The sequence below is a fragment of the Equus quagga genome, chromosome 11 (assembly GCF_021613505.1).
Source record: "Equus quagga isolate Etosha38 chromosome 11, UCLA_HA_Equagga_1.0, whole genome shotgun sequence".
In the NCBI taxonomy this organism is placed as follows: Eukaryota; Metazoa; Chordata; class Mammalia; order Perissodactyla; family Equidae; genus Equus; species Equus quagga.
In genome coordinates, this window is record NC_060277.1 from 67,490,518 (window position 1) to 67,517,492 (window position 26,975).

Genomic DNA, 26,975 nt, shown 5'->3' on the forward strand with positions numbered 1-26,975 from the left:
CAGGACCCATGGGCAGTGAAGGGCTGCAGGCATGGGGACAGGACCCAAGGGCACTGAAGGGCTGCAATGTGTTGAGGGTTAGGGCTAAATTTATAAGGCATGGGTACATGACTTATTTTTACCAGACAAACGAAAGATGATGTAAAAAGTCATTAAAATGGTATCAGTGCAGGTGGGCTCTGGTTATTGTGTGGTCGCATAACTTTAGATATGAGTCGGGTCACATAGATCGGCATGTAGGCCAGGATGCCTTGCTCTTCTCTCCCTGGGGGCGGCCCTGATCCGTATCAGTAAGTGCCTGAGAAATGCTGAGGAAGGGTGTGCCTGAGCCCGTGAGGAAAGCTCTTTCAGAGAAAGCCCTGCTCCAGCCGGGGCTGTAGGGGCGAGTTGCAGTTTATCAGGTAGAGAAGGAGGGGAAGGGTGTTCTCAGCAGAGGGAAGAGAATAAACAAAGACTTGGCACCATTTTGATGTTTTGGGGAGCTGCAAGTGGTTTCCCACCATCAGGGTGCATGGTGGGAGGAGAGGAGGAGCTGAAACAAGGCCCGCGGGGACCAGGTTATGAGGGCCTTGGCTGGTGCACAAAGGAGTGTGGATTTTATCCTCATGAGCACAGGGAGCCGTTGAAGGATTTTAAGCGGGGCTGTGACCTAATCAGATTTGTGTTTCAGATAGTTCATTCTGACAGCAAGCGGGAGATGGATTGGAGGAGGAGAGAACAGGCAAGAGGCTTCTGCATTCAGCTGGATGAAAGAGGACGAGACCAAGATTAGGCAGCAATGGTGGGGATGGGCCTGAAGGGGCAGAGTTGAAAGCATTTAAAGAACATTGGTTCATGTAACGAAAAAATTCAGAGGTCATGCCTGCATCAAGCATGGCTGCATACAGGAGCTCAAACAGTGGCGCTAGGATCTGGGTTCTCTTCTTGTCTCAGCTCAGTGTCCTCTATGGCAGATGCCACCTTGAGAACTCAGATCCCCTCAGCTTCAAATCGAGTGGGAAGGAACACCTGCCCTGGTACTCAGAGCATCAGGCCGTCAGTCACCATGGCTAAGGGACTGGAGGTCTCTGATCACCCCGGCGGGGTCACGTGCTCTGGCCCTGAGTTGGGGATGAGGGTCCATGCAAACCGCACCGACTTAGAGAAGAGGAAGAAGTGGATCCAACCGGAAAATCGGAGGCTTTTGCTGGGAAGAGTGGAATACATATTGGGGGGGCGAAGCACAGGCTTCCGCCCTGCAGGCAGAGCTGGGCTGACCCCCGGGACACTGCTCTGCCTGCTGCCCCTTGGCAGCTCTGGAGAGGGCCGCGGAGCAAGGTCAGGGAAAGGTCATCCTTAGTCAGGAGGGAGCCTTATCCTCTTTCTCTCAATTTCCATGGAGGAGGAGAGTCCCTTTCTCTTCCTACAAGGAGGAGACTGGAGGGACTAACTGACTGAATTGAGTCCAAAGCGTTAGCTGAGAATGTAGATGGAGTAATCTTGCCTCCAAAAGGAGGACAGACTCCAGCGCCTCTCTCCGACCCATGCACAGCTGCTCCTCCATTTTCTCTCCGGGAGAAGCGTGGAGGTGATAACAAGAGCTGAGGGTGGTCACAGGAGGCTCCGTGTTTCCCTCACGCCTAACGCACAGGCTCTACAGCCACCCTGTCCTTGGGTGACTTCAAGGTGAGTTGCAGACATCGTGCACTTCCCCCTAAGTACTTGAGTGTGCCTGTCGCTAACTGGAGCTTGATATTTGTTCACAGTTTTTTCTTTCGGGGTAAAATTTACTTAGGTTGAAATGCAGAAATCTTGTGTGTATTCGCTGAATTTTAACAAATGCATACACCTGTGTAACCCACACCTGGAGGGCTTCTGGTGACCTCAGAGTGACAGGAAAGCCAAGGGCCCTGGCCTGAGATTTTATCCAAGGGGGTGGGGAAGAACCAGCCCATCAGAGTGGGCTTCAAGGAGCAGCGGGGGGGAGGAGGTGGAGGGAGGAGAAAGCTCTCTGAGGACACCCAGCAGCCCCGCCTGTGCCAGGTCATGGGGACACTGCACCGTGAAGCCCCTGGAGCTCAGTCACTGGCGGCTCCTGATGCTGTTGCTATTGCCGTTCTGTTATTAACCTCATCTGACGGGCAGTCCCTTCTGCGTTATTATTGGTCAAAACCCTGTAGGAGAAGAAGGGTGAATGGTAGAATCTGGACACCACACCTCACCCTGAACTCCCCAACACATCTGAGATTGTAATGGAAAAAATAGTAAATAAAGAACAGTGTTATTTGCTAAAGTGAACTGACCCAGGGAGATGGCAGGCTGCCTATCCAGCAGCTATTCCCTCTTTTTTCCTTGAGGGCAAAGCCAACCTCCAGCCAGAAAGGCTGAAAATGCCCCATGTACACTCCCCAGCCTTTCCTATAGGTGGGCATGTGAACCAATCCAGGCCAATGAGACATTAGAGAGAGTTGCTGGGGGCTTCTGGGAAAGAATTTCCTCCCTAATAAAAAGAGCTACATGGGAGGAAATGCCCCTTTCCTTCCTAACTTTGTTTGTTATCATGTGAGGATGTGATGCTTGAAGCTATGGCAGCCGCCTTGCCACCATGAGGGTAAAGCTAAGAGAATCAAAGAAAAGTCAGTCCATACTCCTGAGTCTCAGAGTTGCTGAATTCTGGAGTGATTACCTCTAGGCTTCCTGATTTGCAGGGTCATAAATTCCTCACTGTTTAAGTTATCTTTAGTTGGAAAGCCTGTTCCTTGCAGCCCAAAGCATACTAACTAATACACATGATTTGTAAAATTTGTTGCTGGTAATGCTGGAGCATTTCCTGAAAACAATCTTATTTATACCACAAAGAAGATCAGAACTTTAACTATTTTAAAGAAAACTATAATCCACCAATTTGTGATATGAGTAAACCATCAGTTCTCAAAATAGTTAAGTTATCAGAACAGGAGTTGTTTTAAAATGATGGTTTTCGATATGCGTAGGGATGTCAACACCAACATAGTCATCTTCAGGCTCCATATGGCTCGGGATGGAAACTATCTTCTTATTTCTGACTTTATGAATATGTAGCTGGTAGCTGACTTAGGGTTTCCCGTAGGGCTAGAATACACAAAAAAAATCCTGAGAAATCTTAACGTATTTAATTCTATCTTCCAAACTGGTAGCAATTTTTTTTAACCAAACTGGTAAAAACATGGCTTTATTACAGGTGTCCCGTACAAAATCTCAACCAAATTACACACGCCCAGACAGAAAAGGCTTGTCTGTTTGTTTTTGTCAAACTGACTGGTAGGTTTCCCGTTAATGTTCAAGATCCAGTAAGTATTTATTAAATGCCAGGGTCTGTGCTGGACGTTGGGAATATAGCAGTGAGCTAGGCAAGTTCCACCCCAAGGAGTCCCCAGATTAGAAAGGAGGATGGAAAAGTAGCCAGACAATTATAGCGCAGACGGAGAAGCGTTTCCACAGGGCCAAGTACAGGGAAGGGTGAGATCCCAGAAGACTTCATTCATTCATTCATTCATTCATTCAACATATTTGTTAAGCATCTCCAAAGTGTCTGGGCACTGTGCTGGGAACAGAGAAAACAACGGGGGAAAAAGAGACACAGTTCTTGCCCTCACGTTTTTCTCAGTCTAGGGGGGGAGAAAGACAGGTAAATGGGTAGTTACAGCGTGCTAATGCCATGAGAGGAGAGCACCTAAGTGAGCGCCAGACCCAAATTTGGGGGGTTGAGGAAAGGATCTAAGCAGACGATCAGAAGGTGAGGAAGAACGTTCCAGACAGAGGGGAGAGTAGTGTGCCTAGCCACAGGGCCAGGAGAACCACAGACGAGGTCATTTCAAATGGCCGGAGCAAAAATTTGGGTGGAGTGGAAGTTGCCAGGGGGTGAGGAGGAGAAGGTCGGCGAGAGATAACCGGGGACGAGATCCTGACAAATCTGTAACCCACATGAAGGAGCTGGGCTTTTTCTGAGGATAATGGGGAAAGAAGAGAGTTAGCAAGGGAATGAAGTGGTCAGATGTTCACTTTAGAAGATCGCCGGCTGCCATGTAGCAAGGGGTTTGGAGGGCGAGACGCCAGGGCAGGAGGCCAGCGGGAGGCTGTCCTCTTGGCAAGTGCTGGCAATGGCCTGGCCTGGGAAGGGCGATGGAGACGTGGGGACTGACTGGAAACCTCCTCAAGCGGCACAGTCAGCAGGAGGCGGGAACACTGGAAGGAGGGACTCCGGACGGTGCGCTGGCCTCTGACTTCAGCAATTAAGAAGACAGCAGAGCACAAGAAGCCTGGAATTGGGGGTAGGTGATCAGCTCTTTTCAGTGTATATTGAACTCGAGGAGCCTCCGGGAGAAGCATATGGGGATGTCCTGGAGGCAGCCAGGTCTGCAACTGGGGAGAGAGAGCCTAGCTGGGGTCTGCGATTTGGAAGTCATCAGAGTAGAGGGGGCCCTGAGCCCATCGGTGAGATCCCTCCTGAGGGTTTAGAGTGAGATGAGGGCAGGGACCGGGACAGAATCCTGAGGAAGACCAGCATTGACGAGATGTTCAGAGAGAAAGGGGGCTCCCAAACAAGACTGAGACAGGCCAGACGGGCAGGAGGAGAATGAGGAGACGGTGGGGTCCCAGACACCAAGGAGGAGTTAACATTTACCTGGAATTTGTTTTTAACTTTTGTCATCGATGCAGATGGCTTACAGAAAATTTCTAAGAGGAGAGTATACATGCGAAATTCTTCTATCCTTTATCTTTTTTTTCTATAATTTGGGAAAAGAGTCCTCTCTCTGGCTGGTGGAATATCAGAGTTCCATAAGACCACAGTTAGTGAACCACTGGCCTGAAATAAGGAAGTACGACCATGCAGCTGGAGGTCTCCACAGCATCTAGAAAGAGAGAAGCCGGGAGGAAGCACGTGTCCCCACTGGTCCAGCAGTGGTTGAGGGAGGAAGCCTCACTGTGGTGGGAACACAGTTTCCAATTCTCGAGGAGCAGCTCAGTCCAAGGGCCACGCCTGGGCCTTTTCACGGTTCATCGTGCTCTCCCTGCAAGCCTGCTCTTTTCTGGATTTCCCAGGGATTGCTTAGGAATCAGCCTCTTGTGAGTCTGGTTAGAAAGTGTCCAGTCCTAGGGCTCTAGGAAATGAGCTCGAAGGAAGTGATGAAGTTGAGGAGCCTACGAAGTTGACCTGGGCCTTGGCAGCGAGAGCACTCGTTTACCGGACAGCAGCCCACTTCCCCAGCATCTCATTGACTGCGGCACATCGCACTGGAGTTTCTGCTTCCAGTGGCTCGGGAACAGTGATCTGGAAGGAAGGGGCTTGGCGCTGTTCTCATAGCACTTTATCCTAGGGAGGAGGCAGTAATGGAAATGATGGGGGAGGCCAGTGAGCCCCCTGAACTCTCATCTTGAGTTTGCCATTTAATCTCCCTTTCTTTCTTGTTCCCCATGATTTTTCCTGGGGAAACCCACTTTTCCTATAGCTCCCGCAATGCACATATGGCAAAATGACACCTCCTTGTGTAACTTCTGTCCTTTGTTGACTGTTATGGGGCAACGGGGGAGCACAGGAGAAAACCTCCTGTGAGAGCTTGAGTTTCCACGGTCAGTCTGGCCAAGGTCACAGAGAGGCACCGGGGTGTGGGTGTGTGCAGGTGGGGAGAGTTCACGTGAACACAAAGCACTCCCTCCCTTGAAGAACCCAGAAGGCTTGACGCAGTTACTTGCGCACAAGAGCGCTCAGCTGTAACTACCACCCACAGCCCCTCAATGTGAGAAGTGGGTGGGGCGGGTGGGGACAAGACCGTTTGCTCAGTGAGGGCCATGCTGGGGATGGGAACCCGAGAGGTTGTGCACAATCGAACCCCAAGATTTAAGATCACTTAGAACCACACAAACAAGGGAAGGAAACAAGGAAGAGTGCTGAGAACTGAGTGGTTTCTCACGGGTAGGAGCAGGGAACCGAGGTCCTCCCCGTGGGACTCGCTCAACAGAAGCTCAAGGTCTGGCTCCTCTGGGTCTTCAAGGCTGAGCATCTGCTTCTTTCCTCTGCCTGCGGTCATCTGATCGCTGACACGCCTGTGTCTAAGGTTCAGGAAGTGCTTATCTTACAGAGCTTCGTAACATTGCCGCTGGCTTTCGGGACTGGGTACCTACTGAACTTCAACCACTCTTGATTGTTTTAAAATAAGTTGTGTGAACCTTCTTCAGCTGGCCAAAAAGGAGACATGGAGGTTTCTAAGTGATGCTTTTCCATATTTTCAGGGATAGCAACATCATCATAGTCTTCTTCAGGCTCAACATAGCTTGGGATGGAATTTACCTTCTTATTTCTAAGTTTATTTACCAGGGTGTATGTAGCTGGTGGCGGACTTGGGGTCTCCTGTGGGGCTAGAAAACACAAATAGGTCCTTAGATGCAAAGCTACTGTGTCTACATAATTTTGACCAAGTGGCTCAGTGTGATTTTCACGGGTTTTGGTGATCTTCCCACTTCTTGGTGGACCAGATCTCCATTTTGACACAGTCTCAGGATCACCCAAGTGAGTAAATGGCGAATATTGGTCGTACATCTTGACTCTGTGTCCCTCTGCCTAAGACTGTACTGGAGGGGGAACCATGAAACAAAAGCTGAGATAAGAAACTGACCAGAGCCAGTTGCCAGATGAGTAGTGTTGTGTTTACAGATCCTAACTCTCCTAAGGAAGTGATACAAAACTGTATTTCCTTTTTGGCACATGCCTCCCAATGACTTACACTGTTCTCCAGAACTATCCGTAACTGCTCATGCACGAATCTCTCTGCTAAAAAGGAAGGGGACAGCTGTGTTTCTAAAGGCGGAATTAGTAGAGAATGCGTACATTGCAAGAGGACTGACGTGGCCAGACGAGGGCTGATGAAACAGCTCACTCCACCTTTGCTAGGGATCGGAACTGCCTCCACCGCAATCTCATCTTTTCCTAAGAGAACCTGAAAAACCACCACCGTTTCATTTCCTGCAGAACTCTGCAGTTAGACGGACCCAAGTTCATATTCCGGCTCCAGCAGTCACGAGCTGTGTGGCCGTGGGCGAGTCACATAAGTCCTCTGTGCCTCAGTGTCCTCAACTGTCAAAGGGGAATAATAACGTACCTGCCTTGTAGAGTTGTTGCGAGGATTAAAGGAGACAACGCCTGTAAAAAGCCCAGTGTGGGGCCTGACACACAGTGCGTGCTCATTGAATGTCAGCTATTATTATTGTTTATCCGCTCAATCAAAACATTCCTATTAATTATCTACTACGCCCCAGGCACTGTTCTTAGTGGTGGGTAAACAGGGGTGAACAAGATGAGAAAGGTTCCTATTTCCTGGAGTTTACATTTCTAGTGGAGGAGAGACAAAATGAATGAACGGATGATAACTAAATGACACAATTTTGGATAATTCCCATAAGTGTCATGGAAAATTAGCAGGATTACTTTAGATAGGGTGGTCAGGCATGGCCTCTTTGAGATGGTGACATCTGAGCTGCCACCTGAAGGATGAAGTAAAGCCAGCTTTGTGAAGAGCTTAAAGGACGTTCCAGTCAAGGGAACCAGGCAGTTTTTCTGATAGGAAGTGTGAGAGGCCCAGGGACACGCCTACGTTCCTTTTATTCATGCTCCAAGCTGGGATTTCAGTATGGATTTACACATCGAGTATCAGGAGCATTGGCACTTCTTCTGCCCCCTTTTAATTTAATCATCTTTTTTAAAGAGGATGCTGCCATCTGCAAATCCTAGTGTTATGGACTGAATGTTTGTGTCCCCACAAAATTCATACATTGACACTCCCTTCCTTCCTCCAACGAGTGTGGCCATATTTGGAGATGGGGCCTCTAAGGAGGTGATTAAGGTCAAATAAGAGTTGGGTCCTGGGGCCGGCCCGGTGGTGCAGCAGTTAAGTTCGCACGTTCCGCTTCCCGGAGGCCCGGGGTTCGCCGGTTTGGATCCCGGGCGCGGACATGGCACCGCTTGGCAAAAGCCATGCTGTGGTAGGCGTCCCACATATAAAATAGAGGAAGATGGGGACAGATGTTAGCTCAGGGCCAGTCTTCCTCAGCAAAAAGAGGAGGATTGGCAGTAGTTAGCTCAGGGCTAATCTTCCTCAAAAAAAAAAAAAAAAAAGAGTGGGGTCCTGATCCCATAGGATTAGTGTCCTTGTAAGAAGAGACATCAGAGAGCTGTCTCTCTCTCTTCTCTACCCCTCACCCCCCCATCTCCATGCACACACTGAGGAAAGGCCACGTGAGGACACAGCAAGAAGGCAGCCCACTAAATGCCAGGAAGAGAGCCCTCACTAGAAGCCAAATCGGCTGGCATCTTGATCTTGGACTTCTAGCCTCCAGATCCACGAGAAAATAAATTTCTGTTGTTTAAGACACCCTGTCTATGGTATTTTGTTGTGGGCAGCCTGAGCTGACTAAGACCTTTGGATAAATGTGTTATCCTATCCCGAATGAAACTGTTATCAGCAAAATATACTCACAGGCACGTTCTGAAGACAGCAAACCCCGGGGTGGCAGGGGGGGTAATTGAACTGACGACTGATTAGTAACATTCCTGGGGAGAGAAAAAGGAGAGGAGTCAGGATTTGGATTTGACTATGCCTGCCGTCAGCAGAGGTAAAGGAAAACATCAAAGCAAATGGACAGGGTTGAACATTCAAATCTTGGTCCCTAAAAATTGGCAGCATTTCCTTCCGTTTCTAGGTCTGGCATCCCATTTGTAACTGGCACTCGAAAGAAACCATTTCCTCCAGCCCAGGGACCCGCTGGATTTGAGAAGAATCAGCTCTGGCCCTTAGAGCATGGAGCACATCTTCCTTTGTTCACTCGAGCTGGATGATGAGGGCGAGGTAAGCGCCAGGTGTATTTTGATTTGTAAACAGATATACTCCTAAAGCTATATGTACACACACTGTGTGACAGCAATTCCACCACTGGATATATACCCTACTGAACACCTGCTTGCATATGTTCACCAAGAGACATGTACCAGAATGTTCATAGTAGATTTATTCATAACAACCCCAGACTGGACACTGCCCAAATGTCCATCAGCAGCAGAATGGATGAATTCATCCTGGTATGCTCCCAGAGTGGAAGGCTCTATAGCAATGAGAATGAACAGTCTACAACCACACATGAGGACTCTCACAAAAAATGGCGAGCAAAAGAAGCCAAACATCAAATAAGACATACTGTCAAATCTCATTTATATAAAGCACAAACACAAGAAAAAACTAACCTATACTATTCCAGATAGTGGTTATCTTTGGGGTGTAATAGCTGAAAGGGAATAGAAGGTGTTGAGGTGCCAGTAATTTTGTTTCTTGATCTGGGTGCCAGCTACCTGGGCCCGTGTAGTTTGCAAAAACTCATTGAGTTGTACTCTTACCATAGCCAGCCCTGGTGGTCTAGTGATGAAGATTTGGCGCTCTCACCAACACAGCCTGGGTTCATTTCTTGGTCAGGGAACCACACCACCCATCTGTGGGCTGTCACACTGTGGTGGCTACATGTTGCTGTGATGCTGAAAGCTATGCCACCAGTGTTTCAAATACCAGCAGGGTCACCCATGATGGACAGGTTTCAGTGGAGCTTCCAGACTAAGAGAGACTAGGAAGAAGGACCTGGCCATCTACTTCTGAAAATTGGCCATGAAAACCCTGTGAATAGCAGTGGAGCGCTATCTAACAGAGCTTTAGAAGGTGAGAGGACAGCACAGAAAGACTGGGCAGGGTTCTGCTCTGCTGTACACAGCGTCGCTAGAGTTTGAATCCATTCAATGACAATGGCAATAAACTCTTGCTGTGTGCACTTTTCTGTATTCATATTATACTTTGCTAAGAAGTTTTAACAAAAAGCCTCTTTACCTAGACCCCCATTTCCCTTCATGTACTCTGATTTCCAAAATGGTACTAGATTCTTCTGAGCCGAGTTTTGGCCTCCTGTATGTGGTTAAGTCCCCCTGGGAGTGTAAGCATATTTAGGTTGTTGGCATGAGTGGAGAAGGGGACACATGGCAAGAGCTCCATTGGTTGCTTCTCTCTACCCCCCTCCCTGACCATGGCTCTTCCCATGAGAAGAGGGAAATTTATCTGGCTTTGGGAAAGATCCAGCTCCTCCCACTTTCTCCTGCAGAGCCAGCCTAACTTCAAAAAGCATATATTCTGCTCGGGTCTTTGTCATCAGAGAAAGGGGCTGCCCTGCCGGGGAGAACTGAGATCTCCAGGGCTGCCTGTGCACTGTGCAGGAAAGTTTGCTTGGCTTTGAATGAGGAAATTCACTTGCTCACGGAGAAGAGTCACCTTCTGCAATGCCAGTTTGATTCTCGATAAAGGCAATATTTTGGGTCTCGAACTGCATGACACATTTGTCTTACTCTTCAAGGAGATCAGAATTGGTGGGGAAGAGGTCTATTATTTGCTGGATCCTTTGAGCCCTAACAAAAGTCATTTTAGAAAAACAGATTTTGTTTCAGATAGTGAGTACATTCCAAAGAAAGGACTGGATTCGACCAGCTCCTGGGAGGTAACCTCTAAGCTCTTAAAATATCCTGCCTGATAAGAATGTCTTTGTATACCTGGGGCTTTGGGCCAGCCAGATAGTTTATGCTAATAAGCTGATTGAGGGGGAATGCCTGCTTGTGTTTGCCTGGGGTCCTAGGTCATACTGTAGCCGTTTGGCCTCTGGAAGGGCTGGAGACTGAGAGGCTAAAGTAGGTGATGAGCGCACTTTGTGCTAATGTGACTGACCGCCAACAAAAACCCTAGACACTAAGGCTCAGGTGACCTTCTCTGCTTGGTAATGCTTCGCTTGCTGATGTTGGGAGGATTAAGTGTGGTCTGTGTGATTTCACCAGGAGAGGACAACTGGAAGCTTGTACCTGGTTTCTCCTGGACTCCACCCTGTAAGCCTTTTCCATTTTCTGAGTTTAATCTGTATCCTTTTGCTGTAATAATCCATAACTGTGAATATAATAGCTTTTCTGGGTCCTGTGAGTCCTTCTAGCGAATCATCAAGCTAAAGGTGGTCTTGGGGACCTCAACACAGATGGCAATCATAAAGCCCCAAACAGAGCACAAAATGCAAAAGTAAAGCCAATGGCCTATTTTTGTTCAACACAGTTGCTTTTAGAGGACTAGACTTGTAATCCAAATAAAGAAAGGAAAAGCAGCCCTAACACTGAGTGGTGGGCCCAGAACACAACGCCCAACCTGTGACCTCTATCAAACCAGATGAGACGAGGAGGACCTGGAGAGGAGAGAGAGCCAGATGGGGCCCCGAACCCCCAAAGCCCTGAGACCTTTCCCCTTAAAGAGGGGAGAGTTGGCAGATGTGACATTTCACCCGCTCCGTGGGAAGAGTGGGTGTTTCAGTCTTACTAACACACCAGCGTAGGTGCAGGAGTGGAAGTGAATGGGCGGTTCTCAAAATTAAAAAGCAGAAGGATTTCACCCCACTTACTCATACATCTTTTCTTCATCTTGTTTCACGGGCCTGGCAATTTCAAATTTCTTGCCTAAGGAAAAAAAATAAGCATATTCATTTAGGAAGAATTAGCAAAAGCTGTGATTTTAGAGTTTAGAAGTCCTCAGACACCAGGAGGGGTCAGGACATGTAGAAGGAGAATCATCAAGAGGAAACAGACTTAGGGACACAGACCAATAAGTGGTGGAGCCAGAATTGAACCTGGGCTACCTGACCACAGAGCTTTGGGCTAAGCCTTCGAGGGTAGGACCATGCGTGCTGTGTTTCTTTCCTCACTGCCTGTTATCATGCCTGGTGGGTAGTTGACATTCAGAAATATTGGCTGAAGAAACAACCAAAAGTGTGGCTGGGAGGAAATGAGATAAAGAATGGGAAAAGCAGTTTGTAAATTGTGACATGCTGGATGTATAAGTTATTATTAATCATAACCTGCTTTTTAATAGGAGTGGGTTAAGATAAAAGAGAATAGGTAAAGTTTTGGTTCAGGGTCATACATTTGTCCCTATCTGAGAATGAAACGTTCTAAGATGGCAAATGGATAGAGGACTATAGGGGCCAGAATACACTTTTTGTATTAATAAAAACTAATTACCATCAAGGGGTGGAGGGGAAAGAACATTGAACAGGGAGCCCAGCAGACCCACCTTCTGGTCCCAACTCTGCCACTAGCCCCCATGAGACCTTAACCAAGGCTTCACCTCTCTCTGAATCTTAATTTTCTTGTTATCTAAAAAGAGATCGAGAAGAATGACAAGAAGATTTCACTTCTTGGGCAGTCCTGTCTTTCACCACTGGGCTGAGCAGGATTCTGAGGCTGTGTCTAGATGTAACTGGAGGACAGTGCCTTAATTTCGGAGGGATGTCTGCCTGGGTGCCCCAGGGGAAGGTGGCTGTGCCTTTCAGAGTGTTTACCGTCCCCAGGTGTACTCCAGGCTCAGGTCATCATGTAAAGGGATAAGATCTCAAGAAAACACAGTGTTGAATCAAGGATATCATGTTTCTGGAGATGAATAGCAAGATGGAAAACCTACTCGTAGATAGTCTAAAGTTAACCTCCAGGTAGCTGCTTATTTATGTCTGAGGATGTCAAGAACCAGTCGCCAAGGTGGATATAATACCAGAAATTCAGAGTATTATCTTAGAGTAGGCGATCATGGTGGCCAAACATGTCGATCATGGATTGAGTCCATTTTTCATACCTCAAGACAGTTTTTTTTAAACCACTTTATTGAGGTATGATTGACATACAAAAAGCTGTACGTATTTAATATGTACAACAAGTATACAACTTGATGAGTTTGGAATCAAGACAGTTTTTGACTTTTCATGGACTTGTGCTCTCTTTTGACTCTCAGAGATAAGACGCTATAATCAGCAGCCACTCTGGAGAAAGAAAACACTGGAGCATAGTGTGCCTTGAAACAGATTCTGCTGTCACCCAAGCCCTTGGGGCTGGAAGATTAGTTAACCTTGGGGATTAGTTAACTTCCCTCCCTTCACTATGCAGATGGGGAAACTGAGGCCCAGAGATAAAAGTTAGGAGCAGGGCTGGGACTCAAACCCAGAAAGCATGATGCTTACTTCAACGTTCAGGCGCAGTTCTAATCTTGCCCTAAAGGAGCCCTATGTTCTGATAACCACTGCTCCTCTCCCCTCCCTCCACCTGCCTAGGTGACATGGCCATTACCTTGTCTAAGCAGCAACCTACAGACACAGTACAGGATGATGCTCAGGCCCGTGGAGACAATGATGATGGTCACAGCTAAGATGATCCAGAAATTTCTCTTCCACCAATCCATTTCAGTGGAAACCTGAGACGAATAGAGATAGAAGAATGAGGCATGAGTGAAAGGCACCCAGGGCTGGTGGGGGCAGTTAGCTACCATGTTGTAGAGAGACATCTGCTTAGGGATCAGGCGGGTGCTGGTTCACAGTCAGACTTTGCCGACTAGCAGCTGGGAGACCTCAGGCAAGTCACTCAACCCTCTCCGAGATTCTGCGTTCTCATCTGCAAGATAGGCGTGATACCATCTACCACTTCACAGGGGATTTATGAGGATTGGAGATAAGACAGGTACTTACGAGGCACTCTAGAAACGGACAGAATCACTGCTCTTTCTCATATTGTCAAACATGCGGCAGGAGGAGGAAATGCCATTTAAAGCAATAACTGACTACTGTACTTGTTTTTATAACAAGGCGGCCGCGTAGACTTAATTCATAACAGGGGAGATAGAATTTCGAGAGTTTGTTTTGGTTTTTCTTTTGAGGTGGGGGTTAGGAAAATGCCTTGCTGGATCTCTTTGAGTGAGGCATGGTCAGAAGGGGGAAGGCAAAGATGCAAAGCAACCTGAATTGGTCTGCACGAGAAAAGTAACAGGAATTTGGGGGCTGAAGGCTGGCCGGCTGGTGAGGAGGAGAGTCGGGGAAGAGGGTAGCAGCAGTGAGAGAGCTCAAGAAGAGCGTAGATCTGAAATGTCCTCCCCATAAAAAAGCAATGGCTATTGGGTGTCAGGATGGAGGTAGTAGCTAACCTATGGCGGTAATCATATTAAAACATATAAGTGGTATCAAGTCAACACCTTGTGCACCTTAAACTTACACAGTGTTATAGTCACTTATATCCCAATAAAGCTGGGAAAAAAGGAAGAACAGAGCAGAAAGTCCCCACAATGGACAATGACCAGTGCATTTGTAGAAGTTCTGTATAACATTCTGTCTCCAGTTGCTGCCTGTATAATGCTGTGTTGCAATCTTCTGTTGCCATCAAATTTCCAATTAAATTGCACAACAAAAACTTGTATGAACAGAGCTGGGGGAGAAATGACATGTGTACAGTGGTTTTCCAAGCCAGGGGTGACACGTGGGCAAGCAGAGCGAAGAACAGCTGCCAGGCACCAAGTGACAGTGGGGAACAGACTGCAGGACAGAGTCAGAGGAGCAGCCTCCAGGAACGCAAGGAACTCTTGGGGAGGGGCTGGGCTCCTCTCATCCGTGGAATGGATACTTTGCCAGTCCGTTTGTATATTAAAATAAAAATGATCCTTGAGGGCTAGGAGATATCTTGACATATGCTGGTTATATGAGAATCAACTTCCTGTGTCACCACTTAGTCAGTGGAAATTCACCCATGCATGTTTGGGTGGTGCCATTTCTGATTCATGCTTTTGAGTAATATTAATGATATAAACAGGGACCCAGGCAGGTGGAAGAGGAATAGGGGCAAAATGAGGCTACTGCTAAAGCCATTATTTCTACAAAAACCTTCTAACTTGGCTTACTCTGTAAACATGTGTTTGTATTACTAACTTGGTGTCTTCATTTATTTGTTGTTATATCATGATTTGGATTTTAGTTCCAAATTTTGTTTATTTTATTTTATTTATTTAATTTTATTTTTTGAGGAAGATTAGCCCCGAGCTAACATCTGCTGCCAATCCTCCTCTTTTTGCTGAGGAAGACCGGCCCTGAGCTAACATCCGTACTCATCTTCCTCTACTTTATATGTGGGACGCCTACCAGAGCATGGCTTGTCAAGCGGTGCCATGTCTGCACCCAGGATCCGAACCGGCGAACCCTGGGCCGCTGAAGCGGAACATGTGAACTTAACTGCTGTGCCACCGGGCCGGCCCCCAAATTTTGTTTATTTTAGTGAAAGTTTGGTTTCATCAAATATAACATTCTCTGGCTATTAATAAAGCTATATGTGGCAAAATCAATCATGTGTAATCATGTGTTACTTTTTTGCTCAACATTATGCTTTTGTCATTTATCCACGTTGGTGGATGTGCTGGGGATTTACACTTAAAAGGAAGTGTCAGCCACCCAGGTTAACTCGCCCCCAAAGCATGTACAAGCAGAGGTTTTGTTGTAGATCACCTTTTCAGGATGCACAAAAGAAAGCAGTAGAGAAAGAAGAGCAAAGGGAAAGAGAAAAACCATGGAGACTGGAAACTTGGCTTTCAGTAGGGGCCTGGAAAATTTCGTTTAGCTGGGCCCAATGAGGTCAAAGGGCACTGGCCTTGAGAAGACACCACATATCAGCAGGAAACCTCTGTTCAACAAACCTAAATTGGAATCTCACCTTCTTTACCTCTGGGGAACCAGATGGATGGGTGGATGGATGGAGGAAGGGAGGGATGGATGGATGGATGGATGGATGGATAGATGGATGGATGGATAGATAGATAGATAGATAGATAGACAGATAGATGGATGGATGGATAGAATTTTCTTCCTTCCATTTTCTCATTCTTTTCTCTTATTCAAATATTTGTCTCCTGATTTTTGGTCTAATTTTCCTCTCATATTTTCTATCTCTTTGTCTTCTTGTTTTCCTCTTGAAGGATTTCTCCAAAAAGCAACATAAACATACTCTTTTTTGTTTTTTTTTTTTGAGGAAGATCGTCGTTGAGCTAACATCTGTGCCAATCTTCCTCTGCTTTATGTGGGATGCTGCCACAGCGTGGCTTGACGAGCGCTGCTAGGGATCTAAATCTGCAAACCCCGGGCTGCCGAAGCACAGAACGCAAACTTAACGACTATGCCACCGGGCCGCCCCATAAACATACTCTTTAGAGCTGTAGAAGTAAATACCAAGACACAAGAGTTAAAAGCTGTCGCATCTGAGGAGTAGGACTGGTTGGAAGGATGGAAGTGGGAAGACAGGGTGCTGTAACTTTCCACCATGTACCCTCTGAATCAGCTGACTTTTTAACTATTTGCATTCAATTTGATAAAACTGAAAAAAGAGTCAATCAACCATGTAGCGTAGCTTCCACGAAAAACCACTGCTCAGATTTCAAGTTCAAAGAAATTTCATTCGTACCAGATTCCTAGGGAAGAAAGAGGAAGTAGAATGATGTCAGAAAGTAAAACTATGGGTCACTCTTCAGAACCACATAGAGTGATAAGTATTTTGTAGTTTTGTTCTTATAAATCGAATGGATTTGATTTGCCATCAGATGTTTCAAGGGTATTCAGGGCACCAAGCAGTCTGCAAGTGCGTTCTCATCTCTCACCTCATTTCATCCTCCCCACTACATTCTTTTCCAGACAGGGAGCTGAGATTGAGGTGAAATGATCTGCTCAAGACCCTCCAGGTAGGAAGGACGGTGGAATGGCTGTCTCTCTATGTCACAGGGCCCTCCTCTGTTGATGTTAGGTCATGATGCCCCTGAGTCACCAAGGAAAGGCCAAATGGGGTTCAGGATATCTTACTTAAGGGGAGCATTGCTGTGGTAGTGATATGGTGGTGTGAAGGGCCAAGGAATTCCACAGAATGAATAATCAGGGCCCACAGTTGCAAATCAAAGTCCCAAGTTCCCCACATTCTAAGACTAGAGAAACAGCACTCTTCCCCATGGATTGCTGAGAAATGCCTCTTAGAACTAAAAAAAGCTTATCTTTCTGGGAGACCGCGGCAGGGAGAGTGGGTCCCCAAGAGAATCACATACCATTCCCAGTTGGATGTCCTCTGAGCTACCAGCCTAGTTTCATGGCCAGGGTGCCACCAGAGAGGGGAGAGGAGCTCTGGAGAGAGATGGCAGGAAGTACAGCCAGTGGCGTGGGGGTGGTGGGGTGGGCACGGCGGTGGGTGTGTAATGGCTGCATGATCAAGTTCGGGCCCTAGAAAGGTGTGGAAGCTGAATCCTACCTGTGTCAGCAGACCTGGAACAGATAAGATTGTGGGATGCAGGCCCCCGAGAGCTCCTGAAGCATGGCCAAAGGAGTGTTTGCATGAGAAGATGCTGACAGTCAGCCCAAAGATGCAGGTGAGTCTCTCAAGGGACCACAAGGGACCTCTCAAGGGCCAGGGGTTGAGTCTCCACCCAACAACACAAAGTAGATCCACAGGAATGGTCCACTGATGAGAGACTTCCCGTAGAAAGCTGTTTATCCCTGTCTTTCCCCCGCAATCCAGTACCAGGGAAGTAAGGCAGACAAGGAGGGCTGGGGATGCTGAGGCAGCCCCACCTCTCTCCACTCCCCTCACTGGGGCCAAGAGTGGAGCTTTGAGTCAAAGACTGAAGTTTTAAAATGAGCATGACTAAAATTTTAAAACTGAAATGAGTCTGCTTGACAATCAAAAGTAACTTGAAAGTTTTGGAATTGGACTGAAACGTCCTTGGGGGAGGCCACTTCCCAATGGAACAAGTGCGAGCCCAGGCAGCAGCGTTGTGAGAAACAAACTGTATTCGTTTCCTGTGGTTGCACTAACAAATGACCACAAAAGGAGTGGTTTAAAACAACACAAATGTGTTGTCTTACAGTTCTGGAGGTCAGAAGTCCAGCATGATGTCACTGGGCTGAAACTGAAGTGTGGGCAGGGCTGTGTGCCTTCTGGAGGCTCCACTGGAGAAGCCATTTCCTTGTTCTTTTCAGCTCCTGGAAGCCACTCATGTTCCTTGGCTCATGGCCCTTTCCTCCATCTTATAGCCAGCAATGTCGCATCCGTCTGACAGATAATTATTCCATAGTCACATCTCCCTCTGACCTCCTCTTCTGCCTCTCTCTCCCGTTTATAAGGACTCTTGTGATCACATTGGGTCCACCCGGATAATCCAGAGTCATCTCCCCATCTCCGGGTCACCTGATTAGGAAACTTAATTCCACCTGCAACCTTAATTCTCCTTCGCCATGTAATCTGGCAAATCCACAGCTCTGGGGATTGGGATGTAGGCGTCGTGGGGTAGGCGGGCTCACCACGCAAACCACTTCAAGCTCATACCTCCAGGAGACTCTTTAGTTAAAGTGGTTCCATGAGTTTATATATTGTAAAAATTTATTTTTTCCTTCTTTTTTGTTTTTAAAGATTTTTTTTTTCCTTTCTCTCCCCAAAGCCACCCAGTACATAGTTGTATATTCTTCGTTGTGGGTCCTTCTAGTTGTGGCATGTGGGACGCCGCCTCAGCATGGTTTGATGAGCAGTGCCATGTCCGCGCCCAGGATTCGAACCAATGAAACACTGGGCCGCCTGCAGCGGAGCGCATGAACTTAACCACTCGGCCACGGGGCCAGCCCCCATTTTTTTTCTTCTATTGATGTCTCCGGAAGGAAAGGGGAAAAAAAGTGAGTGGCAATTCTTCTATCTTTGACTGGAAATCTACCACATAGTGTCTGACGTTGCTGACCCAGTCAAGAAGCGTGGGGACCTGCCACACGGTTGGGGACAGACACTATTTAACATAGACAGGTCTCTGTTTCTGGGAGGAGACACTGCCACATGGGAGGGAAAATCTGTTTTCAAGAGTTTGAGAACATAGAAATGTTTTCAAGGGTCGGCCCCGTGGCCGAGTGGTTAAGTTTGCGCGCTCCGATTCTGAGGCCCAGGGTTTTGCCAGTTCGGATCCTGGGTGCGGACACGGCACCGCTCATCAAGCCACGCTGAGGTGACATCCCACATGCCACAACTAGAAGGACCCACAACTAAAGATACACAGCTACGTACCAGGGGCCTTTGGGGAGAAAAAAGGGAAAAAAGTAAAATAAAATAAATGTAAAAAAGAAAGAAAGAAGGAAATGTTCTCAAGGCAGGACTCGGGCTCAGAAATAAAGCAGGGCCCTGTGAGCCAGAGTGGGGTCCCACGGTTCAGTATAGACAAGATGAGGGTAGGGTCTAATGTGGGGCCAGAGCTGGTCTAACCTCGAACCATAGGTTAGCAGGTCCCGGGGCGTGTGGGGATGAGGGGCTGAGTCCACAGGTACAGGTGTCTGGGTCCCAGCTGCCAGGAGGGGTCAGGGAGCTGCAGAGCCTGGCCTCAGTCTCACTCAACTGGGGGAGCATTTGGAGGACACCATGCACGGGGGAAAGAAGAGTGAGAGGAACTATGGGAACTCCCTTTGCTTATCAGTTGTCCAGTACCTGGGTGCGTCAGGCCCTGGGCCAAGAACTTGAGGAATATTGGAAGTTTCCAACCCTGCCTGAACCCTGGAGTCATCTGGGGAGCCTGAAAAACTGCTGCTGTTTGCACTCCATCAGATACTCTGATTCTGTGGACCTGGGGTGGGGCCTGGCCAGTGGGGTTTTGTTTGTTTGTTTTAAGAAAGTTCTCCAGATGATTCAATATGAAGCCAGGTTGAGGACCAGTGATATACATGTTATCACTTAATCCTTATTGTCACCTAGCAGAGAGCTATTATTACTCCTATTTGACAAATGAAGAAATAGAACTCAGAGAGATTAAGCAATTTGCTAAAGGCAACACAGCTAGAAATTGACTAACCTAAGACTGCAGCTCAGTCCAATTTCATGCCAAAGTTCACGTCCTTTTTACTTTGCCAGGCTGACACTAACCTAATAAATATTTCTTTTCATAACAGAACTGAAAGCAGAAGCCTCGTTCAAGAACTTCCAATATTGGCAAGACCTCAGCCCTTAGCTGTAACTTGTTCCACATAATAAGCAGCCCAGTATGAAAATGCACTTTAGAAAAGTAACATGCATCATGCGCTAACTTACCACAAGTTCTAAGTACTCTATGTGCCCAGTCTCATTTAATCCTTACAAAGGCTCTATCAGGCAGGTTGTAGTTACTATCCCATTTTACAGATAAGAAAACTGAGGCTTAGGAGAGCCCAATAACTTGCCCAAGATTGCAGAGCTAGTAAGTGGAAAAATCAGACAGCAAACCCAGGCCTCTCTGACTCCAGGGCCCTAACTTGTGCCAGGCAGGCCCGGGCTTTGGGAAATGGATTGCAATGCGGATACCAGGGTCCCACTCCCTATCCACTCCCAATTCTAATTTGTAGGTCTGGTGTGGGACTCGGGCATCAGCATTTTAATAAGCACTCAAGGTGGTTCCCGGGCCTCGGGGAGGAACCCTGCCTCCAGCCAGTCTGCAGAGGCCCCAGCTGGGGCAGGTGGGGAGACTGGAAGCTGGTTCCCTACAACGGTCAAAGGCAGTAGCAGCAGCAGCTGGGGGGAGTAAAAGGCACTAAAAAAGACTCCTTGAACCCAAATACCTTTCCCGTTTGCTTGTCACAGTGCCTGGAATTTCATCATCAATAAATCACTTCTCTCCAGAGCAGAGCTCCATGCCCTCCTCTCCCCACTTCCCCTCCAATTAAACTCATTTGCCTGGGTGTGCCAGACATTGAGGAAGAGAAACTGATTCTTACTAGCGTGTGAACGAGTTCACTGGATCCTCAGGATTCCTTCTCTGGGCCATTGGTAGGAGCAGGGGCAGCCCGGGACCTTGCCCAAAGGCCTTAGAGGACAGGCATAACTGAATACAATAGGAATGAAGACCCAAAGACCCTGTTGTCCAGACATTGTCCTCCTTGCTTGTTGTCCCCTCCCTGCCCAGGAGCTCAGTGCGCCTGTATTCCCTTTCCCCATCTCTCCCTAGTCATTCTGCCCTCAGGACAGACTCTGAATCTCACTCATTCTGTAACCTCTATGTCTGATAATAGCTTAAAGGGGCCTCCCCGGTCAGTGTGAGGGAAGCTCAGAAGGCAGGGGAAGCTTGAATTTCAAGAAGGGAGGAAACCGAGGTTGAGGAAAGGTTGCTTGTTTAGAATACGAGAGACTTCAGTGTGTTGATAAACTATGAAGGGCCAGCAGAGAGGACGAGGATGAAATACAGAGATAGGAGGGAGAGCTGAAGTGAGATCCGAAGAAGAGCAGAGGAGAGACCTTCGTGGGCACAGATGGAAGAATGAGCTTTGGAACAGGAACAAGGGTTGAGACAGGGTTGTGCCCTGAACCGAGCCCGATGGGGCGTGGGACAGGAAGTGGAGAGCTTACACCCAAGCTCCCATTCTCTCTGGAATAGGAGGCAAAGTCAACGGGCTGGGGGCTGGGTGCTGGGTGCTGGGTGGGACAGGGTAGGGCGGGGTGGGAGGCAGACCCCCTGCAATGTGCTGTGATCAAGATGCAAAATGCATTTTTCTTCTGAGCCCACGTACTCTTACCATGACGGCTGTCTCTTGGTTTATTTGTCCATTGTCTGTCTCTCACACTGGTGTGTAAGCTCCACGAGAGCAAGGGCCTACCTCTTTCTTTACCACTGTTTCCAGTGCCTAGACCTCCACCTGGAACACAGTGGGCACTCCATATGTTTCTGTGAATATGTGAATGAATGGCTGATGCCTCTGCCTCTCTCCTTGGCTACTAGTGGACTTGCCTTCTGATAAGCAGGGTGATAGGCAGTTTGGATCCGGGGTCTGAAATTCAAGCGCTGTGCATTCTAACTAAAGCACCTAACCTGGACACATGACCTGGGCAGGCTCCCTGCTCTCCATGTGCCATCGGCTGCTGGCGTGAAGCAGCTGGCTGGGAAGCAGAGGCCCTGCGAGTGTTGGGGGCTGGAGTTCCAGCCTCTCTCTTATTTCTCCCCGTTCCTCCAATAACCTAGGACATTCTCCCCCAGTAGCAATTCTGAGTGTGTCAGAGTGGGAGGCACTTACTCAGGGTAAGGGCAACCACCAGCCCAGCCCCAACTTTCACTTCCTCCAAAGGCATTTCTGGGCATTCAGCAAAAGAAATCATTCTCACCATCCATTGCTGGGAATTCCAGAGACTGTGGGTTTGTTCCACATTTGGGTATTTTTTTTAAAACCAAGATCCTCAGAGGAAGAAATACAATTTACAGTGTGACAGCTTCTCATATAGTCACATAAATGAGCAAGTTTCACAAAATGTCTTGATGACACAAGATGCACTCCAACATTTTCTCACCTATTTGAGCCTATGTCCTGAAAAAAAGTACTGAGTGTAAGCCCCTAAATTTATTTCAAAACCCACTCATGGTCATGTCCTGTATATTGAAAAACTTGAGTTTCTCTTATGAAAAATAAGTGCTCTGAAATAGCCGTGAGTCCCGAAAGGTGTGGGTAGAATGCAAGGATCGGGGGAACATTAGAGTTTCAGAAATTTGGAGTCAGAAGAGGCCTCGAAAAAGCCTCTGTTGGAAGAGGCAGATTTGCACACTGCTCAGCAGGAAGCTGGAAAGACCTGGATTCCACTCTAGCTCCTTGCTCTCTGCCGTTAATGGCTGTGCGGCCTCCGACACAGACCCCCTTACCTAAGGCTGGCACTGTCCACGACAGCAGCCACTGACCCCATGAGTCTATCGACCACTTGCTGCTGGCAGGCTGGAGCTGAAGTGTGCTGTACGTGTAAACTGCACACTGGATTTTAAAGACTCGGTATGGAAAGAAGAATGTAAAGATTGCATCAATAAATGTTTATATCGATTACATGTTGAAACGATGTTTTCGATATACTGGGTTAAGTTAAATGTATAATTAAAATGAAATTCAGCTTTTTTTTCTTTTCTTTTTCTTTTTCCTCCACTTGAAATTTTTCCCCCTCTGCCCTGCTTACACTCAGATTCTTAGGATCAACCATCTGGGCATGTTGTACTCACGGATGTCAGCTCCAAAAATGTAAAACTGTACAAAAATAGAATGGAACTCAACAGAAGAATGAGTAAACAGACATTTCATAGTTATGCAAAGAAATGCTACCCAGAAATTTTAAACAAATGAATTTCTGATACACACAACAACGTAGATGAATCTCGATCATATAACATTCGGTGAGGGGAGCCAGATACAGGAGGGGACAACCTGTAGGAGTCTCTCTGTATGCAGTTCAAGAACGCGCTATACTGTCTGGTGATGGAAACCCCGTAGCGGTTGCTATGGGGGAGGAAAGAGTCTGGTTAGAAAGAGGCAAGAGAAATTTCTGGGGTAAAGTTTCTACATCTTGTTTGGGGCAATGGTTAGAGTATATACAATTGTCAAACGTACTGAACTGTATTGAACACTTAAGACAGGCATTTTATTACTATTAATGATACGTCATTAGAAAATAAAAACGAAAAACAGAATGAGATGCCTTTAAAGGACTTAGCTGGCTGGGCAGGGAATGAAGTTTGCTGGCAGGAACTGGAGACTGTTGAATTCTTCTGCATCTTGGGGGGGAATTCGGGGTGCTAGGGGAGAAGGGCACGAGGAGGAATGGGAGAAGGAGAGGAAGGGGAGCCATCCGGATGGTACAGAAGTGGAAGAAGAGACTGGTGGGAAGTGCTCAGGGATGGGGCGGCCAAGACACTTTAAGAACAGGGCGGTATTATGTTCAGCGTGCACTTGTCTACATCGCTGCATTCGGAACCTCTCAGTGGCCCCTGCAAAATCTTTAGTAAAGCCTCCTGCCTCTGCCAGCGCTCTGGTGAGCAGTCTTGTTTTGAGTATGGGGAAGCAAGAAAGGGGCTGAGTTTCACCCCCGGGTCAGTGCAGTCTGAGGCTCACCCGCAGGGGCTCGGAGGCAGTGCCAATCATGGGAAAGAGTTGGCCTCCTGGGGAACCCACAGTTTTGAACTTCGAACTTCAGCAGGGCGTGGAACAAGGGTTTGAGCTGCTCTCTACCTAGATCTCGAGGGTCTGGGAGGCCGTAGGTAATATTTAGGCTACCCTTGCAAGTCAGCATGAGCAGTTCTTGCCCAAATTCACCTCCAGTTCCCAGACTGTCACTGCCCGTGCTCGGTGAGGCCAAGTTCCCACCTGACTTCCTCGCTGATGTCAGCCCCAGAAATGGCCGTGTGGATAGTTGATGGCAACTTAAAATCCACGTGTGCACAGGGAAGGGCAGGGCAGCGTGACTAAAAGGAGTCCAGCCTCTCTTCTCCCTCTCTCTGTCCCCCCATTTCTGTGAAAGGCTGAGTATAAATGCAAGAGGACTAAGAAGAGGGTGAGCTGAACACGCCCTTTTTGGCTTTGCAGAGCTGTGCTGATGGCCGGGCTTGCTTTAGAGCAATGGCTGATCGCACTGATAACGGCTCTCAGGTTAGTCTTGCGTCTGATTTATCTCATTACAGGACTCGACTCTGTTCGTACGTGCTCGTCCATCATAGTTTATTGCTCCCCTGGCATATTTGTTGGCCAACAGATAGAAACTACATCTATTGGCTAGTAAAAATGAAAAATAATGATAAAAGCCTATTCTGGCGAAGTTGTGGTGAAACGGATCCTTCCACATGGCCAGTGGCAGTATACACTGATTTAAAAAAAGGTTTTTGAAAGCAAATGGTAACATATTTTAAAAAATGGTCATATCCTTTGAGTCCATAGTATCATTTTTAGAAATCTAGCCTAAGAAGCAATCCAGAGGAAGTGATACCTAAATGCATAAGTGTTTACCTCACTATAGATAAACAGAGAGCTACCTAGCAAACTGTGGGGGTTGGGGAAGAAAATTCCGGAAGGGCCACCTGATGGGATAGAATGCAGCAATTGAGTGATAGGAAGAAAACATCGTGAGAGGACTACTTGGAAAGCACTTAAAATGAAAAAGGCAGAATACAGCATTGTGTCTCTGCGGCAGCCACATCTTCACACAATGCGACCTGAGAGTGTGGCTGGAGACAACTGGGAGAAAACACGGAAAAAAGATCTTGACTTTTTAGTGTGTGAGAGTAGGATCTTTCTTTCTTTCTCTACTACTTGGCCTTGCGGTGAAGCAGAAAATAAACGCATTTTCAAAAATTTAGGAATCATATCTTAAAAGAGCTCCTGCTGCCTGCTCCCAGAGAAGTCACTTTTCTGGTATTTCCGAGATGCTTGCTGTGATGTGTTCGCCCTTAGGTGAGCCTTCTAGATTTGCAGATTATTTGAGCTTCCTAGTAAGTTTATCCCGGGATTTCTACAACCCAGAAGTCCTTCCTGGGGTTCAACCGCAAGTTGTCTCTTGCAGTTGCCAACTTTTCTTATTTGTTTGGTTCTAAGAATGTGGAGGAAAACTCAAAACCTGTCACTCAGTGGCTGTCTGGCAATAATGCTGGTGTTGTAAGTGGGTAGAGGGGCCTGGGGATGCCTGTGCCTCCACGACAGCAGTGAAGTCTAAATTTCTATTTCTAGAATGTATTTACATCAAAATAAAACAATGATAACTTTTCTTTTTTTTTGAGGAAGATTAGCCCTGACCTAAGATCTGCTGCCAATCTTTTTTATTTTTATTTTTTTTGCTGAGGAAGACTGGCCGTGAGCTAATATCCTTGTTCATTTTCCTCTACTTTATATGTGGGACGCCTACCACAGCATGGCTTGTCAAGCGGTGCCATGTCCATACCTGGGATCCGAACCAGTGAATCCCAGGCCACTGAAGTGGAATGTGCGCACTTAACCACTGTGCCACCGGCCTGGTCCCAATAACAACTTTTCAAAATATCCATGACTAGGAAAAAAGAGCAGAAGGCAAAACACCAAGGACTTTACCGCAGTTGTTGTGAGGGGGCGGGAGTGGGATTTGAGGTCATTGTTCTCCCCATTTCTCGGCAGTTTTATAATTTTCAGAGAGGAAACAAAAGATCCTAGAAAAATGAAAAGAAGCTCCCAGGCCTTGTCTTCTCTAGGCTTAGCAGCCCCCTTTCGATGCTCCCTCAGAGGTCCCTGCGTGCAAAGGGGCCAGGAAAGGGAGTGGCTTTAGGGACAAGTGATGCGTGAGAAGTCAGAAGTGGAAGTGACAAAGCCGACCCCAGGTCTCCTCTGTGGTAATTTTCCAGAGGGCAGGAGCAGATGACTCAACCAAGATCTGACCCCAGCCCCACACACCTGGATCCCGATGCTGTTGGAAGGCAGGATGCCTTATAAATAAATAAATCCCTGAAGACCAGAGAGGCAGTGACAAAGACACCAAAGCTGGTGGTGTTCCAGCTTCTTCATCCGAGGGCTCCAAAGTGTAGACCAAAGTTGACATGGAGTCAATGCCTCAACCCCCACCCCTGCTCCAGCACCCGCCCATTAGGGTCCTGTCACGTATCAGTCACCAATCTCGCCATCAAAGTCCAGAGAGTGAGAACAGCCCCTCTACAGTACACACATCTCACTCCGGGTCCTTAAGTCATTTCAGCCTGCAAGGTGGGTTCTTCATCACCGCAACACACACACACACACAAGAGAACGGAGGCTCAGAGGGGTGAAGGGATGCTGAGGTCATCCGGTCGGTGACCGGCAGAGTGGACTTTTCAAGGCCAGTGTCTCTCCAACTCCACCCAGCCGTCGTACCAAGACCCCAGCCCAAGCCCAGGTGGCCACTCACACTGACACACGCTCAGATGCTTACCTTGGCCATCAGGGTGACCAGATGTGAGTGGCTGAGGAGACAGCAGTGTCCCGAGTGCGGTGGCTCAGGCACAGCTGGTGAGAGACGTCCTTGCCCACAGACCTTCCACCCACCACAGAGCAGTGAACGCCAGCTTGTCCACACTTCCCCTTTCTGCTCAGCCCACCGGGGAGAGGTCCAGGCGCCACCACCAGGCAGCCAATGTCTGTTCCTGGGAGGCCACTCTTTAGGCTTTCTGGGACCCAGAATCTTCTCACTGTCCCTTGTGCTCCCACAAGGCCCACCAGAGGACCATCCTGGTGTGGAAGGGTCAGGCCCCAGGGTACAGACTTGGCAGCATATGGCAGGGGTGGGGGTGGCGGTGTCCCCACAGACGAGCCCGTCCTGAGCATTCCTGGAACTCTGGAGGTGT

At 47.7% G+C, this 26,975-nt stretch overlaps 1 protein-coding gene and 1 long non-coding RNA gene across 2 annotated transcripts; one reads left to right on the forward strand and one right to left on the reverse strand.

Annotated features, from left to right (window-relative positions):
* Nucleotides 1-4,195: 4,195 nt before the first annotated feature.
* On the forward strand, nt 4,196-14,962 carry LOC124247370 (uncharacterized). The gene is made up of 3 exons (XR_006890698.1): nt 4,196-4,289; nt 8,713-8,858; nt 14,905-14,962. It is a non-coding gene; the product is annotated as an uncharacterized LOC124247370 (long non-coding RNA).
* On the reverse strand, nt 4,282-26,641 carry SCIMP (SLP adaptor and CSK interacting membrane protein). The gene is made up of 5 exons (XM_046676575.1): nt 26,564-26,641; nt 13,184-13,307; nt 11,473-11,527; nt 8,490-8,563; nt 4,282-6,375 (listed from the first exon to the last, which is right to left on the reverse strand). Exons 1-5 carry the CDS (start codon nt 26,570-26,572, stop codon nt 6,167-6,169), a joined length of 471 nt encoding a protein of 156 aa, XP_046532531.1. The 5' UTR covers nt 26,573-26,641; the 3' UTR covers nt 4,282-6,166.
* Nucleotides 26,642-26,975: the final 334 nt, after the last annotated feature.